Genomic DNA, 18,264 nt, shown 5'->3' with positions numbered 1-18,264 from the left:
CAATATAGATGCGAGTTTAGCTTTCAAAATTTTCTCCATTATACTATACATAATGTCATATTATAAATATTTATCGTTAATTAACAAGTTTAAATGAGAATTAATTTTAATGCAAATTTTCATTTTTACTCTAGTGGCAATACCTTTTTTTTTCTTCTTTTACTTAATAATGCTAAAGCTTTTTACATTTTAAAACTTTTTATTTTTGCTGATGCTTTTTCTGGTCTAATGCAGATACGGGTGTGTATACGGCATAGAGATTCAATAAGTTTATACTTATAGCTTTAAAGTTTAAAACATTAAGGCCAAGCAAGCGCAATACGATTATCCAGCAATAAATTTCAAATTTTATTACACTGCCCAGTAAATGATAGTACCGTACGTGTAATAAAAATACATTTATATACACTCAAAGTGTTTGTAAGTGTAAGGCGATATTTTGCAGACATTCAAGTTGAGTTAAATCAAGTGTCAAGTCTACGATATATCCAATAAAATTAATTATCATTTTTTGAAGCCAGTGAACTGGAAAATTTAATTTATTTATTCTATCACATGTATAGATACACATAATTATCAACGAATTAATGAATTTTATTGATTAGTTTAAGCGTGATAATGTTAGGATATTTATTGTTTATATAACAGGCAATTAAATTATTTTGTCATTAATAAATTTTATTGATGAGCGTTGGAGTCATAAAGGTATGATGCGATTGAAATTATTGATTGGGGTTTATTGTGTCATTGTGGGTTATATCATTATGGATAATTATCGCTCGGTTTGTATGAGCGGGCGTGAAAGGAAACAATTTTGATGTCAAATTATCTTGATAGTTAATCTACGGGCAAACGAGTGCTTGGAAATTGTATATTATATGTTCTATTGAGGTGTGTCAAGATAAATTAGATGATTAGGCAGATAATATTTACATCATTTCACTCCATTTAAATCCCAATTATATTATAATTATTAATTTTTCCATTTATAAGTATAATTATTTACTTAATTTATTTATAATTTTTTGTTTTTAGGTGATGGAAATGTCAGTCTAGTGGAGTTTGTCAAGATTGTTAGCAATATTGGCAATGCAAGTGCTGCACAACAGACAGATCTTACTCAAGAGCAACAGGAGGAACAAGAATTACGTGATGCATTTCGGGTAAGTTTTTTTTTTTCTAATTTAAAAATTTATGAAAACGAATTCGGTTAAGGTTTACAGGGACAAGTTTTATAAAATAGTTCAAGTCGAGAATAAACATTTGAAAATTTATTTAAGTTAAAAATGATAATTTTTATTTTATAAATTTTATTTGATGAATAAACGCAGGTTTTGGCAGCTGAATGATGTTAAATTTTGTCAAATGAATTATTTATTTAACGTAAATGAGGATTGATATTTTTTTTTCTTTACTACAGCAAATTTAATGAACCCATAAAAAAAAAAAAAAGAAAAGAGTTTTGTGAAACTCGATGCTGGATCTTGAATAATGAAAGACTCTTGCTTTTGACATTTCTTCTTTACCTTTTGAATTTTATATGTTTGTGACGTTTTTCGCATCAAAAGTTTGTTTTATGTGCAACTCTTTCTAAGGTTTTTTTTTTTGTTTTAATTTTTAAAAATTTATTGACGAAATTGATAAAGTGTCCGGTGAGATTTTTCAGGCGAGAATAATTTTAAAAATAAATATCTGGTAAAACTGTTGGCAATCAGATGAAAAACTAACTCGAGAGTGTGGTTTATTTGTATTTGTAAGAGTATTTATAATTAACGAGGGAAAAAAACAAAATAAATAGAGATTTTTTTTTTATTTATTGTATAGAGAATTTAATTGGGGTTGAATTGTCAAAAGAAAAGGAAAATTGGGGAATAAACATAAATTATTACCCGGTATTAAATATAAAAGGAATTTTCGAGGGGATTTATTTGGCAAGGGAGTACAGTTAAATTGACACCAATTGGTAGGAAGAGAATAGACCTGGCTGTAAATGACGGCATCAGGTGGGAGTTGAACGCAGCAAAAAGCTTGAAATCCGAGAAGATAAGAGAATCAAGAGTTCAACTCACTACTCATATATCTACTCTACTCTACTCTAACTCATATCAGGTCTATACTCGTGAAAGTAAATTAATTCAACCTCTTTTCAAGCTACGCGATTATGAAAATTTCATTATTCATTTTTTTTTTATCTACAAGGACACTTCATACGTTGGAAAAGTTTGAATAAACTTTACTGAATAGACTTTTTTTTTCTGAGTAATTAACGTCATAAAAAAAAATAGAAAAATAAATTAAATTGCATAATTAATTTTAATTATTAAATAATTAAATTTTTATTTTTAAACATTAAATTATTTGATAATAAAGTTATTAAAAATGTGTAGCATACAAAAAAATAATTAAAAGCAATGATTATTAACTAAACTACTGCAAAAAAAAATAAAATAACGCCCATAAAAAACATCGTGACGTCGATTTTTGTTGTTCACTAGGAATAACATGACTCTAAAAGCAATTCCCCGGTTATGCGTTTTTTCAATTCACTTCATTCTTGATCGTTACTTTTATCATTTACCGTCTGTACTTGTGTTAAAATTTTTCATCTATTTTATTATTTCATTCTACTATTCAATTTAACTTTTTCTACACCTACATTTATCTATTCCCTATTCCTAAAAGTCCATCAAACCAAATAAAATAAACAAATTTCAAACTAAACTAAAAAAAAAATTTTAATATAAACAAACTTTCAACTTTTTGCTTTCATTCAACTTTATATTTATTTTGTAATTTTTTTACGACTCCCTACATTCGTATTTTTAACGACGCGAAAAAATCACATTTTAAACTCCGTTATCTCTCCTTTTTTCCAGTATTTTTTTTTTTTTTTTTTTTACCAATACAATAAAACCATACAGCTAATGCTCCGGGGAATCTCGAGACTTTCTATATCAATTAAAGTCACACCACTATTTTAATGTTTTCCTTATAGATACCTCTATATATATATTTATATTTTACACTTCTGTCAAGTTGATTTACAATACAATTTGAAATTCAGGCCTCCTGGGCCATTGATACTCGACTTTTCATTCTCAATATCTCGTTATAAATATATTCCGCCCATAAAATTGAAGTAGTCAAGAAAATACCTACCTTCAATACTATATTTTCGTTTCGTTCTTCAATCGCAAGTACAAAATTAAAATAGTATATTTTTTTAACTTGGAATATTTATCCATTCCTTCTACCACAAACAAATTTTTCCTGTTGTGGATTGATAGAATATGAATACAAATTTTTTCATATTGTTAACAAAAAAAAACGGATATTTTTTTTTTGTTTTATTTATATACATTTACAGTATCAAATATCTCAAATTAATAATAGACATATAACTTATATAAATATCAGATTTTATAGAGAACAAAAACAAAATTAATTAGAATATTTTGCAGGATTTTTTTTTAGCCTCAAGGAAAATTTTGATGCATCTCATAAGTAATTAAAACTATCACCAACTTTATTTGATTAAAAGCTGAGTCTAAAATGTATAATCCCGTTTTATAAAATCTACACGTTCGTACTATTTTCTTAGGCTTCGTAGTTTGCGTCGTCTCCTTTGTGTATACAATCATAAGACTATTTTATATGTATGTCGGATGGTCTTTCAATGCATTATGATGCATTAACGTGCAAATGTGAGTACCACATGAGAGCCAGGTTATATAGCCGTAATTTATTCGCAAATGCATCCTTTTACTCTATACGACTGCTATACTAACGTGCCGTCGAGATAAGAAAATTTCATAGCTTCTACCTTCACGGTACCGTGGATTGCACCTTGAATCAATTTCCGTGTCAATTTATTTTAAATTTAGAAGCTCGAAGACGGTGAACGGTGTCTTATCCAACTACCTAAAGTAAGATAATAACAAACCAGACGTACAAGACACTCATGTACTTAACTCCATATGTTTTTACTCTTATAAAATAAATTTTTTGTTATCACCATTAACTTTTAAACTTTCCGCTATGAAAATTTAAAAAAAACAGCAAGTTATTGGTTTTGGTTCCGCTTTCAGAACTATAGTTTTCACCAGATTGTAATATTTACATTCAAAAAATTTAATGAAAAAAAAAATTCTACATTTTTTTGGAATAGCACGAAAATTATCAATCTGATAAATTTCCAAGTTTATCAATTTCAATTTATTTAAAAAAAAGCCTTGATGGCAATAAAAAAAATTTTCATCAGAAAATTTGTTAGTGTTCCTTGATGTTTAGTATAAAAAAAAATATTTTTGAACTCGAGTAACTTTTAAACTTGGATGACTAGAAGAATATTTTTGAACTGACCTGTAAAATCGATCGTTTTCCACTTTTTTTTTTATTTTATATCAGATTTCCTGATCCGACATGTACAATATTTTACACTTAACTTTTTTTTCCATTTAACTATTTTTTTTATCAAAGATTTTCATTTAATGACAAATGAATTTACGTTTACATTCAGTACTATTGTACTGTATATTGTAAGTTTGCATTTACTTTCATTTGTTTATTTTCACATTGAGTATATTTAACGCTTATTGGTTTTTATTGAATGTCTACGGATAATGCTCACGGAAGTTTTCAATCGGACATAAAAAAATATTAAATTCGACAAACGTCGTGTAATATTACACGATGTATATGTAATACATTCTGCCAGACAGAAATAACAAATCGAGACAGTCAGAGATATATATCTATATATTGTGCTTTCGATTTTTTCTATATCATCGAGCTTATTCTTTTATTAAGTACCTCATTTTTAGCATATAAATAGGCTAACCTATCTCTTGAATTCAGTCCAAAGTACTGTAGCTCTATCAACTATAAAGTTTTTGAATTTATTTTTTTTTTACATTCACGTGCACGGATTTGAATTTTAGTATCAGTTATTTTTAATAAAATAAAAATATACATCCCAGTATAAAACACGAGTATGATCGTTAAGTTTGTTTTTTTTCTTCATTATTGTCAACATGAAACACCAGGAATAAAAAAAGTATAAAACTATAAAATGTGATATTTCACAGACATGACCCGGATGTTGTGAGATAATTAACTTTAAATAAAAAGCAAGTCTTTTGAATCATTAATAATTTTCTAATTATAATTATAGATAGTTAACTATTATTTCTAAGTACTCGTGTTTGTAAAAAGTTTTACCTAGTAATTTTTTGTTACTCCATTAAATTATAAAACTTTATTAATTAAATTTAAGTTCAGATGGTATGATATTTATTAGTAAAGCAAAAATGAAGAATGTTACAATCAACTAACCCTGCAAGTCAGTCGACCAGCTTTTAAATTTTCAGCTATTTTTTAACATAGACATTAGTTTTGAGTTTAACCAATTATGTTACCTGTATTGAAATTGTAAGCTTCAATACCTGTTTAGTCATTTGAAACGAGCCAATTAGAGATCAATGCGAAGTAGCGAATTGTGAATGATCAGTTTCTTCCCTAGGGACGAAAATGCTTATCTCTTCCCGGTAAATTAGTTTCAAACTTCATTTTACACCGGTCAAAATCGTATCCGTTTATTCGTATTGTAAACCTCAGAATAATCACATGTCATTTCAACCGATCAATTTGACAGTTCAATTCCCACGTGTGCTATTGCACTTGAATTGCCTCATTTCAATTGGCTTCAGACGTTGAGTCCAAAGTTCAGGTAATTTTTTTAATTTACCAGCGATAAGTTGATTCTTGACCTCGTGTTTTATAACTCGTAACCCATTACACTATTTTCAAATATATTTTCGTAAATAAATAAATGCAAAAACCTTTTGACTAATTGAACACTAAATCAATTGAAAAATCTTTAAAATGATTGTAAATTATTCTTAGGCTTGTCAAAATGGGCATAAAATAAAAATTCAAAGATGCAACAGGTGGATATTTTTTTTTAGTATTTAAAGTTTTTTTATAAGTAGCAAAAACTCATGTTTAAATCTTGTTCGCCAATTTTATTTGAAAACTGCTGATAATAAAAAATTTTGTTTATTGTGCAAAAATTTAATAACACGAATGAAATGACCTGAATATAAAATAGAGTTGATGCTTAGGGCAGATAAATAACGTGATTTAGTTGAATATGTACTTTAAAATGGTCAGTAAAAGTTGTATGACAATATGAGATATGTAATTTTATCGATAAATTTGTAATGGTACAAAACATATTAGGTAGCGAGTGATAAGATTGATGATTCAGATGTTCATAAAGTAGGTCGTGACTTGGCTGTTGGGGAAACTAGATAAGAGAGAAATTGCAAATCACATGCAATTGTCCATAAAGTTTCCTCTACTTGTACTTGAACCTCTACCTATTCCTTACATACTTTTCCTTCTCCTCATTTTCTTCTTGCTTCTTCCTACATATACTCGTATCCTCAACTTATTGTTTGATAAATATATCTTATGGAATGAGAAGTGAGTGAAGACGCGACAATGAACGAGTTTGACAACTCAAACAATGAACTTGGTAGTAGCCGGGTAATCACCGCCTAGGCAAATCGACAACTCATTGTCGGATAATAGTCATTTTCTACTAATGATTTAGCTTCTCTGCTGTCTCAATTATATATACCATAGGATTTTATCCAACAAATACTCAGTAAATAACTTTTTATTTTTCCTAATATTCAAACATGATTGGATCCTTAATTAAATCGTTTGTCTTAATATTTTTCTTATCATGTCGTGAACACATATTTTTTTCACAAGATTTTATTTAGTTAAAAAAATAAACAAAATATGATTTCAACTTTAAGCAGGGTATAGATGAAAATGAAACGTTGGGGAAAAAATTTAAGAGTAGCTGGTGTTATAGCGTATCACCCTTGAGAACGATAATTTGTTGACGAGTCGATGAAACGTATGTGGGAGTTGTGTATATGGTTTTGGGTATATCGTATAAAGTTTTGGGCGTGTTGTGTACAGATGGGATAGATTGACCTGAAGATGAGTCTAGGAAATATAAAAAAAAAAGAAAATAACGATTGAGAGTAATCTCTGAAAAAGACCCTAACAAAAAAGATTGTATAACATAAAAAATAATATGAAAAAAGATGTATGTAATACAACTTACTACACCATCGAGAAATAAATTATTTAATAGCTTCACTGCCTATGATTACAACAAACTAATGTTTTTTTATGTTGAATCTTCATTAAGCTTTACTTCAATGGTTCTTTTAAAGTAACTTCCTACAAGGGTTATCTTCCTCCAATGGACGCATGTTTAGATATTCAAAATGAATTTTTTTTCATCAGAAACTAAATAGTTTCATAGTAATTATACGATTGATTTTGCGAGTGAAATTTATCGTATTGTTATAGAAGACTTGTACGTGTGCTAAAAAATATTTGACAATGAGTAATTAACCAGAGATCATTTAAATACACGTTATCGATAAATCGTCAGCGTCAGTTTATGCCGACGAGCCTGCACGTACATAAAAATAAAATGAAAAAATAGGAGGAAATAATTCTGACTGAAAGAGTGGTTTTCCTCGTCAGCATACAATCTCGGAAAAAAACTATAAAAATAGACAAATAAAATAAATGTCCAATGAAAAATTGATCGAGAGTCGTACACGGGTACTTGGTTGCTTTCAAAAACATTCTCATTTCAATTACAAATAATTATTAGTCTGTCGGAAAAATTTTTTTTACCAACACAAACAAAACAAGCAATATAATAAAATAAAGTTAAAATTCGGGTTTAAAATTTTTTTTATTTTTTGTTTATTATAAAAATTTAATTTACGCGTACCTAATAGTTATATTATTATAAAATGAAGCATGAAAAGTAAAACAAACATTGAAATAAGAATATATGTCCGCATAAAAATTTTAAATTAAAAAATTTTCATGCTCTCATTTTCTTGCGGTTGTTTCTTCATCCTAACTGTTTATTTTTTTGAGCTCAAGTTACTCCAGTTTATGAAGATCTCATTATAGTTAAAATTAACTGGATACATTTTTTTTAATAACATTGCTGAGAATATTAATTAATGATTCATCGTAATTCTTATTTTAACCATTTTTATGTTTCAATGTATAATTAAACGATTACATATGAATTTAATTTCCGTAGAAACTGTTACGTAAATATCCGAATAATTAGTTCCATTGCAAATATAACTTATTCATTTATATTATGTTATATATACATATATCTATCAAAGTCGGGGTGTACGGAGGTAATGATTCAATCCCGCGAAACCGCAGGTGCGGGAAACTGTTGAGGGCTTGAGGGATACACAACTGCATTTTATTAGAATGACGATCATGTGGTACTAGAGAGTATACTAGAGAGGAAAGGGAACGATGTGTAATTAACGAATATAATAATCGATCGTATGGTAATCATCTGGAAAATTGTTTAATAATTGGATTTTGTCTATGTGCTTTCGATTAGTCATTTTCATTTATTATTTATCATATATAATTAATTAAACTTGTCAAAATATTAAATCATAAGATTTTATTTTTTTATCTCTGTTGATCTATTTGGACAAACTTTGATTCAAGTATACATCTCAATTTCAAATTTTTATTTTCCCAAAATTTTTTTTTTAATTCAAAAATTTAAATCTTGTACATTTCGATAAATTGCCTTTTTAAATTTTTATTTTTATCGATCTATATAGAGTTGAACAATAAATAATTTTTTTCTCAGTATATAATTGATCAAATTTGATAGTAATTTTCATGTAAAACTAACAAAGGATCAAATCATAGTAAATATTAATTAGAATATTCTTTGAGTTTTTATAAAAAATTTATAATTATAATTTTTTTTTAATTTTACAGGTCTTTGATAAACACAACCGTGGTTATATCACAGCATCTGATCTCCGAGCGGTGTTACAGTGTCTGGGTGAAGATTTATCCGAGGAAGAGAGTAAGTATCAAATGCCACTAAATTTTAGTAAAACAGTTTTTTTTTTTCGGCTTATTTTTTTACGCGGTTTCTTCAAGGCTTTAATTGGGAGTGAAAAAAAAAAATTTTAAATAAAAATCCGTCAACAGTTGAGGTATTATTTAGGTGACTGGGTATAAATTTTTTAAATATTTATTTTTAGAAAAGTTTAAATAACGGATTTGAAGCGGATAAATTTGATAACTTGTACACGGAAATTCAGGTAACGACCGGCTGTTGCTATGGAAAAATGTGCCATTAGTGTATTCTTTTGATTAAAATAAAATGTCGTTAAAGCTTCTACGCATCTTTTTTCTCTTCTTCTTGTATTAGGACATGGATTAAATTGTAGAAAAGTCGTTTGAGGGAGTATCTTTTGAGAAAAGATATTTTAAATGTAAGGTAGAGTAGTTATCGGGTATTCGAGATAATTATTAAGCTTGTAAGAATTAATGAGTTCATTATAAAATGCTTGTTCTTTAAAACAAAAATTTTCTTCACTAGTTTTTTTTTTAACAAATAATTTAAATAATCTCATTAAAAAATATTAGCTGCTATCATTATTTTTATCCAATATTATTTTAATGAATATGTTAAAAGAAAAATAAATCAATTAATTTTCAGGGAAATCATTAATTTTTTTTTTTTTTTTTTTTTATATAAAAATTCATAGTTCTTTTGGATTGTAAAAAAATGCATTTTATTGCTAAATCGTATTTTATAATAATCGATCGTGTTTTCAAAAATATTTTGATTTCACTGAAAGTGAAAAACGACCTGAGCGATTTTATAATTTTATAAATAGGCCATTATGGACACACTGAAAATAAAAGTCAGTTATTTTTAGTAGCAAAAAAAAATTTTCTATAAAAGCGCAACTAGAATTTATCGAATAATTTAAATTAAATCGGTAATTTTAATTATAATTTGCTGTAGGCATTGAAACTTGCGGTCAGTGTTGATCTATATCACAAACACAAACACTTGATAGAGATGATAATTCTGTACACATGTGTTACAGTTGATCCGCGAGAAAATTGGAAAACGACATTGCCAGTCTGCACCTGTGTCTATATAAATATTCTGTAGTGAATCCGCGTTATGATATAATTATATATTTATTTAAAATTATCAACAAGTTAATATTTTATTACGCTCATTCTAATTACGGCTCTATCATAACTTTATTTATTATTTTTTCTCATCTTTTATATGCTAAATAATTATTAATATCAAGTAGCATTCATCCGATAATTATTGAAAATATTAATTACTTTATTAATTACACTTTATAGAGATCATAATTTCGCTGTCGAAATTTAAAAACAACAAAACTGTGTAAAATATTTATTAATTATTTAATATCAATAGTTGAGTTTCATCGTATACTCTATTGAAAATTAACGAAATGTGGGCTTAAATACATCGTATATATATTATATACATTATCTATATTCGTTATATTGTCATACTTGAAACATTTATTCCATTGATATTTACATAACTTGCACAATTACGCTCTATCGGTATCAGATAAAATTTAAAATCAATACATGATTTAGTCATACGAGCAAATAACAATCATGCCACTCAATAAATCTCATCAAACAAATATTTTATGTTGACACGAGTATATATTAATTAAATACATATATTTTTATCAACAAAGTTTTTTTTTTGTGAAAAAGAGTTCTGTGAATTAAGAAAGCTGAAAAAAAATTTACTTTTTTTTATCATGTACACGCAAAATCTTTTATTTTCGGTTGTAGTTACAGAAAATAAAACAAACTTCTAATTGCCATTAATTTTTGTTTTTCGAAGAAACTTGGGTATTCCGAAAAAAAGTTTTTTTTTTCATATTTACAACAACAATTAATAAGTAAAAGGGTGATTCATGTATAAACTTGAGTTGGAAATCCAGTTTAAGAGTAAAATTGAGTCTCACTCATTAGAGTTATCCATTGAAAAAAAAGAAAAAAAATTTGCCCGAAAGTAAAATGCTAAGCGTGCATTTGTAAATGAAACGTAAAAAAAAAAGAAAGAGAACAAGATAATTTTTAAATTATTGCCACAGCACCGCGAGCGTCCTTTCGGTAGTATACCGAAGTACCCGCGTGTGATAATGGCTCTAACTCTTACTTTAATCGTCTCATTATTACAGCAACTTTTCGCGGTAAAATGTAGGCAGCTTTGAATGCGTTGGTACATTATTTACCACTACACACTTCTTCCGTTGGCTCATTCATGATCATTTAAAGTAATGATTCTTGCATTAATGTTAAATTTACCCTATACATTATTATATATATTTATAAACTACATTAAAAGAAAAAAATTCATTTCTTTCATTTCTCTTTCAATATTTAAAAAATTTTCCACAGAAAGCTTTTTTCAAGGGTTTTAATATCACTTATTACTTTTATATAATTTTTTATTTATAGTAAATTTATTACTTATGATTCTGTAGAAAGTTATAAATTTATAAAAATATTTTTTATTAATTTTTTTTTAGTTGAGGACATGATCAAAGAAGTGGATGAAGACGGGGATGGACGAATTGATTTTTGCGGTAAGAACTTTTTTTAATTTTTTTTTTTGAGTCCACTTTAACTTTACACGGAAAAAAATTGTCAACTCAACTTAAAATAATTGAAAATATTTTTTTAAAATTAATAATTTTGGTCATAAAATCTATAAACGGACTGAATACTGAGGGGGGACTGGGAATCGAGTACTTTAGCTCACTTACTCTAAAACATATTGTCATTTTTGAGTTTACACTCGAGCGTTAACTTTTCTTCAAACTCAATTCTCGGATACTTAAAAGTGTTTCGGAGAGTAGTTACTTGAATTGGATAAAAATGTTTGCCAACGTGTTAAAAAGTAACTGTAGTATTTTATAAATTTAATAGCAATCCAGTTGAATCGGCAGCAAATTCTTATCACGTTTCAAAGATTTAAATTTATAAAAAAGTTATTTTTAATGAAACTTTAATACTAAATTTATCGTGTTATAAATTTTAATTTTTTCGAGCTAAAAAATAGTTTTTCCCGGGTTTTTTTTTTCTTTTTGAACTATCGTTCTGCGTTTATTAGTTTTCTCGTTCTCGTACTATCAGCACAATGATTCAATTAAATACACTTTTAATTGACTTGCTCAAGTAAATTATAAGTCGATTGGCAATTAAAAGACGCAAGTGCACTCATCATCAATAAAAGCCCTTTGTCTCATCGCGTCAGATCCTCGTGATTTTCTCTCGAGTTGATTTGTCTTTTCCAATCGAGAGATCTTATTGCCAACACTATTTACAACTTCCTAGTACCAATTACTACGTACATTTATATATATATTTTTTACATAAACAATAATTAATTTTAATTTTTTTTAATGAATTAAAAGAAATTTTTTTTTTGTCCAGTAAGTATCTTAAAATATTTTTGTAAAATACTTTATTTGAATTTATTTAAATAATATAAATAATTCGAGCTGAATAATTGAATTTATGAAATTTAAATATTTGTATTAATTTTCACTGCAGAATTTGCTCGATCACTTGTGAATCCATCGAGTGACAATGAAGATGAAGAAGAGGACGATGAGCTACCGCAGTCACCTCTTTCTTAAAAAACAATAACTATTATAATAAAGTCGAATGCTTGTTTAATAATTATTGGTATTTTTCTCTGTTAACGAAAAATCAACGAGCAAAAAAAACAACTTAAAATTAAATAAACTTAATTAATTAAAAATAAATAAAATCATAATCACTGCACGATATTGTCATTAATAAATTTATTCATACTGACACTTTGCGTGTCTACAAGTGATGTAACTATGTGTATATGTATAATGTATATTTAATTTTAATTTTGGCTTTTAAATTTTTTAAATATTTATTGAGTTAATTAAATTATAATTTTGTTCTGTATTTTAAATAAAACAATGAGAGAATCAGTAGAGAGAATTATTTTATAGGTGCGTTGATCTCGAATAAAATTATATTCAGACGTGTCGATTGTAATCTTTCAGTGATTTTGAATATCTAAAGAATAAATAATATAAATTTTATCTCGTACCTTAATGAAACGAGAGGTTTCGCGTTTTACAATCAATTTAGAGTCCAGTTATGAAAACAATATTTTTTTTTCTTTTTTAAATTATCATTTCTACAGATTTTAAATCAATTATAAATTTTTTAAATATTATATTTTCATTACTGGGCAAAAATATTGAAATATTAAAAAAAAATTCTACATATCCAAGTAAAAAATTTAATCGCTTACATTTTGAGACATAAATCTTGTAATTGATATTTGTAGAATTAAATTAAAATAACGCAAATATAAAATAACTGCAAAAATATCTTTGAACGAAAAATTTTAATAAAAATTATCCAAAATCTTATTACGTAAAATTTAAAAGTTAAAAAAAACATAATGAATGAGTTAATTTTGCTCAAATTGCATTCCATTTATTTTTGTTTAAAAAAAATATTTAGATAAATAATTATAGAAAAAATTAGATTTACATCCATTGAGTAAAGATAATTTTTTCATAAAAATAAAAAAATCAAAGGTAATATAAAAACTGTATAAATAAGTCCACTGGTCGTAAAATTAAATAAGTAATGAAATAAATAAATTATCATCCTACTGCACGCATGCTCAATGAATTTTTCATTAAAAATCCTCTATAAATCTTTTTCAATTTAAGAAAAAATAAACTTAAATATACAGCGACCAGTTGACTTGTACCAATAATTAAAATTATTAATTCAAGAAAGTATTAATTTATTATATAATTAACTAACTATTAAATTAATTAATTGTGATTAAAATATGCTTATTTATTTATTTATTAGAAAAATTCATAAATAGAATTAAATAAAATATCCAATTGCGCTCAAACTTTTTAATTTAAATAAATAAATAAATAAATTCCCATGTTATCTCGACATTTTTCCAATTATAATATAATTAAATTAATCTAATCTGATAAAATCTTAATAACTATGTCATTTATCTTAAAAAAAAAATCAAATTTTAAGAAAATAATACTGTTACGCTAAATTATAAAGCTAATATGCGATGTTTAAAAATATTTTAAAAATTTAAATAAATCAATTATTGAAATCAATTACTTGAGTTGTTAAATTTAAACCTTTTACATTATTATTATTATTTTTATTTTTTCAAAATTTATACTCGAAAACAAACTACACGTTACCAGGCAAATTGGACGAGCTAAAATTTTTGACAAATGATTTTTAAAATTAAAGATAACTTGCCTCTTTATTTAAAATTTTAAATCTTCGAAGCAGGAAGTTAAAATTAAATAACACAATATACTTTTCAAAGGCTCATTTTTATTAGCGATAAATAAACTTAGACATTTTTACAATATTTAACAATGCATACTCGTCATAATTCGTCAGAAAAAATATAGTTAATTATCTATATCCGTTATACAATTACAATATTATTAATTATTAATAATAAATATAATAGTAGGCTGTGCCTCTGGACGTGTTTTAAACAAACTGACATTCTTCATTTTTCATTTCTCTCACGTGGCACAACGGTAATATATATATTTATTAACTATTACTGATTACAAATATTATATATATATATATATTTTTTAAAATATTTATTGGGCATAAGAATTTTATTATCTCAATAAATCAGATCATTCATAATTGATTCTATTCCATTCTGTCCATATAAATTTCCTTTTAAGTACGACAAATTAGCACTTAGACATTCAGACTTAATAAAATTCTTACCCCATTTCCTCCAATGAAATGCAACGACAATTACATATATATTTCATTTAACTGTCCTTGATTTCAATAGTCACAAATATATTTTACCCATAAATTAATTGAGTCTGTTCGAATAATTATCTCATTAAATTCTCCATACAATATTCTTATATATTTTAAATATCATATACTAATTTACATTAATCGTGTGCTGATTTATTTATTTATTTTTTTTTGTTTTTATTTGGCTTAGTATTAAATTTGTTGGTATTTTTAAAAATTAAAATTTTCGAGGCAGTCTCTTTGGATTATTGTTATAAAAAAAAAAAAAATCGTTGCCAGTAGTCTATTTTTATTATTTTTTTTTTTTTCAGCACAAAGGAATATTTAATTATAATTTAACTTAACAATAAGTTATTAGTCGTTATGATATATGAACAATCAGATGGACGGGGATGACAAATTATTAAATAGAAAAATTTAACTGTCTCGCTTATATAATATATATTTACAAATATAAGTAACATTATACCGAGACGTAAATAAATATAAATTATATTTCTATTATAAATAATTTATGATCAAGTCATTGTTTTTTTTTTATTTTTGGTCAAAGTTTGTAATTCTAAATTTAATTTTTTACTTTAATTATCATCACAATTTTTATTGTCATCGTCGTCCATCGTTCAACAGGTAATTCAGATAATAATACACTAAGCTGTAACGTTAAAGTTGTACTCTAATATATATTAATAATTCATTATTAATATAATGCACATACATAATTTTATTTTTTGTACGCAACATTTATGATGATAATGTTGTTATTATTATTATATTATCGTATGACACTAAATTGATATTTAGTCAACACGTGACACGTAAAGATAAATTTATCATTTTTTAAAATTAATACAATTTTTTTTTCTTTTAATATTTTTTAAAAATATTTTTTTTTTCTTTTTTTTTTTCTTCAAAAAAAATTAACATTAGACACAGATCTATGCTGGGTTTGTTTTTATGTTAAGTATAAAAAAAAACTCATATTTATATATTTCTTATTGAAAAAGCAGACATTTTTTTTGACCGCCAAAAAAGCTGCGTTTCAATTAAAAATTATAAAATATAAGTCCCCGTATTTTATGCGCAAATATAATTTATGTTTAATATTTATTTCATTATTATTATTATTTAACAAAATTTGTTCACAATTATCGCAAAAAATAGCTTCGCAACAAAAATGCGCACAGCACTTAGTCAATTAATATATTTATATATAAAAAAACAATTATTCTAAGATTATTTATTATAAAAAATAATTAAACAGTAGTAATAAAAAAATGACATTTTAACAATATAATAAATTTAACTTTTCTCATAAATAGAGTTTAAATTTTTAAAAACAGAAATATTATTTATAAGTAATTAGTTGATAATTCATAATGAATTCAATAGTATTAAGTATTTAATTACTTAAAAAATTAATTGCGACATTTTATTCCAATATTAATTTAATACAAAAAAAATGAAGTAATTAATAGCAGAATTAAATGACTCGTTAATTATATTAAATATTAACGTAATTATTTAAATTATTTGTCATAGAGTAACTTAAATATAAAATATAAATTTACAAACATAAAATAAATAAAAATAATTACGTTTATATATTTATAAAAAAAAACATGAATAAATAAAGTGTGAAAAATTGATTATAAAATTTGTTCATCAGTATCGCTGTTACCTAACTCTTGGTAGGTAGCCGGTAATCCCGATGAGTTTGAATTTGGATTTTGATTTGGGTCTGGGTTAAGACTTGAATTTGGATTGGGATGAGAAGGATGACAAGGATGAGAAGGACTAGCCTTGGGCTTGAGCTTGTGCTTGTGTCTCTGGTGTCCATGGGGAAAGTTACCTTTCGCCAGAATCAGCGGCCTCAGAGCGTTTCTCATAGACCAGTAGACTTTTGGATAATTTTTTTCCTGCTGTGTCATCAGCTCTTTGTTTGTTTCATCTTTTACTTTTGATAACTCGTCGCAGGCTTGACAAACTACCCGTAACATGGGTAGTTTTTTATCCTCCGTAAACTGCCTCAGTGATTTTTCCCGTACGTACACAAAAGGTCTTACGACTCTCAGCTCATGTTCCTTGACAACATAATGAGCTTTCAAAGTTTTAAGTTTCCCACTGTAAAAAAATGACGTAAGAAATCCTTCCGTAAGATCGTCAAGATGTTGCCCAAGTGCCAATACATTGAATCCATATCTTTTGGCAACTGAGTAGAGTCTTTTTCTCGTGTTGATACCCAGACGTCCACAAGTACTGCAAGTCCGTCCTGGTAAACTTTTATCCTCCTCAATATCCTTAGGACAAATATTTGTGGTACTGTTGTCAATAAGCGACGCCTGTTCTTCAGCTTCTTCACAAAAATAAGGAACCTTCAAACTCTTGAGATAGCTCATTGATTCAATTGGGTCGTAACTTGTGTTCGCGTCAATAGTGACAGCGCCAATTTCAAAATATATATTTTTTGATCGGGCATAAAATTGATACTGATGTAGAGCATGAAGTAAAGCTAAACCATAACTTCCGGCAGCAACTCTCGCGCCCATTGTAGTGGCTGGAAGACAAACAAGTACTCTATCTTTATCACGTATCATATCATACTCATGAATAGCTTCGACAGTTGCTTTCCAAATATTTTTAGGTGGACTGTACCATCTTGGCTCACCTTCCTCTGCCTTATCATCATCCTCAGTTCTCAATTCTTCAGAATTTAGTTTACTTTCCAGTCCGTCCTCGTCGTCGGAGGTTAAAATTTTATCAGGCATCACAATATTAAATTCATCTTCTGAAAAATAATCAGGAAGCTTTCGCGTATCTTTGATACTCCGTTTTGGTCCTTTATTGGGAGTGCTTTTAGATTTTTTGCTGGTAGTGTTATTTCTATTAGTGATGCTGCAAGAATCAGTACTGCTCCCACTGCTACTGCTACTACTTCTACCTAATTCAGTAGGGCGTACGTCATTATCATTGAATGATAAATTAATCCCACTGTCTTGTGAACTGACTGAATTAACTGCTGAATATATTTCCGGCAGAGTTTTTGTACTATTACCAGTTATTTTTTTAATTAGATTTTTGGCTGATTTTCTATTTACTACTACTACTTCTTCTTCTTCTTCTTCGCCTTCTTCTTCGTCCTCTTCATCAGACGTTTTTGATTGCTCGTGATTGGCAATTATCGTTGTGCTGTTGGTTGTTGAACCAACCCGAGGACCTACAACGTATATCACAGTCTCGTCTGATGAACATTCACTAGACATCTTGCTCTCCTGCTGTGAATGCTGTAAATCACATAATTTTGATGTTTTTCCAAGTTTCAATCCCGCTAGAGGTGACGAGGGCAATCGTCTTTCAGGAGTTCCGTATCCTGGCGAACCAGTTGATGCCGCTGAATGTAAATCTGGTGAAAATCTACCTAGACCGTCCACTTGATTTACCATACACCTAAAA

At 26.9% G+C, this 18,264-nt stretch overlaps 2 protein-coding genes across 4 annotated transcripts in view; one reads left to right on the top strand and one right to left on the bottom strand.

The window, feature by feature from the left end:
* LOC130663158 (myosin regulatory light chain 2) overlaps positions 1-13,839 on the top strand; it is a 39,326-nt gene extending 25,487 nt beyond the window's left edge. For all 3 annotated transcript variants that reach the window (XM_057462265.1, XM_057462266.1, XM_057462264.1), the window contains 4 exons: positions 1,036-1,163; positions 8,875-8,965; positions 11,496-11,552; positions 12,523-13,839. In XM_057462265.1, the coding sequence (XP_057318248.1) occupies positions 1,036-1,163; positions 8,875-8,965; positions 11,496-11,552; positions 12,523-12,608 (362 nt within the window). In that variant the 3' untranslated portion in view covers positions 12,609-13,839. The remainder of the gene's footprint in view (positions 1-1,035; positions 1,164-8,874; positions 8,966-11,495; positions 11,553-12,522) is intronic.
* Positions 13,840-15,056: 1,217 nt separating this feature from the next.
* Positions 15,057-18,264, bottom strand: part of LOC130663152 (uncharacterized) — a 28,173-nt gene continuing 24,965 nt past the window's right edge. The window contains exon 9 of the mRNA XM_057462256.1: positions 15,057-18,258. Within this exon, the coding sequence (XP_057318239.1) occupies positions 16,461-18,258 (1,798 nt within the window). The 3' untranslated portion in view covers positions 15,057-16,460. The remainder of the gene's footprint in view (positions 18,259-18,264) is intronic.

The sequence above is a fragment of the Microplitis mediator genome, chromosome 2 (genome assembly GCF_029852145.1).
Source record: "Microplitis mediator isolate UGA2020A chromosome 2, iyMicMedi2.1, whole genome shotgun sequence".
In the NCBI taxonomy this organism is placed as follows: Eukaryota; Metazoa; Arthropoda; class Insecta; order Hymenoptera; family Braconidae; genus Microplitis; species Microplitis mediator.
This window is presented reverse-complemented; position numbering and strand designations above follow the sequence as displayed.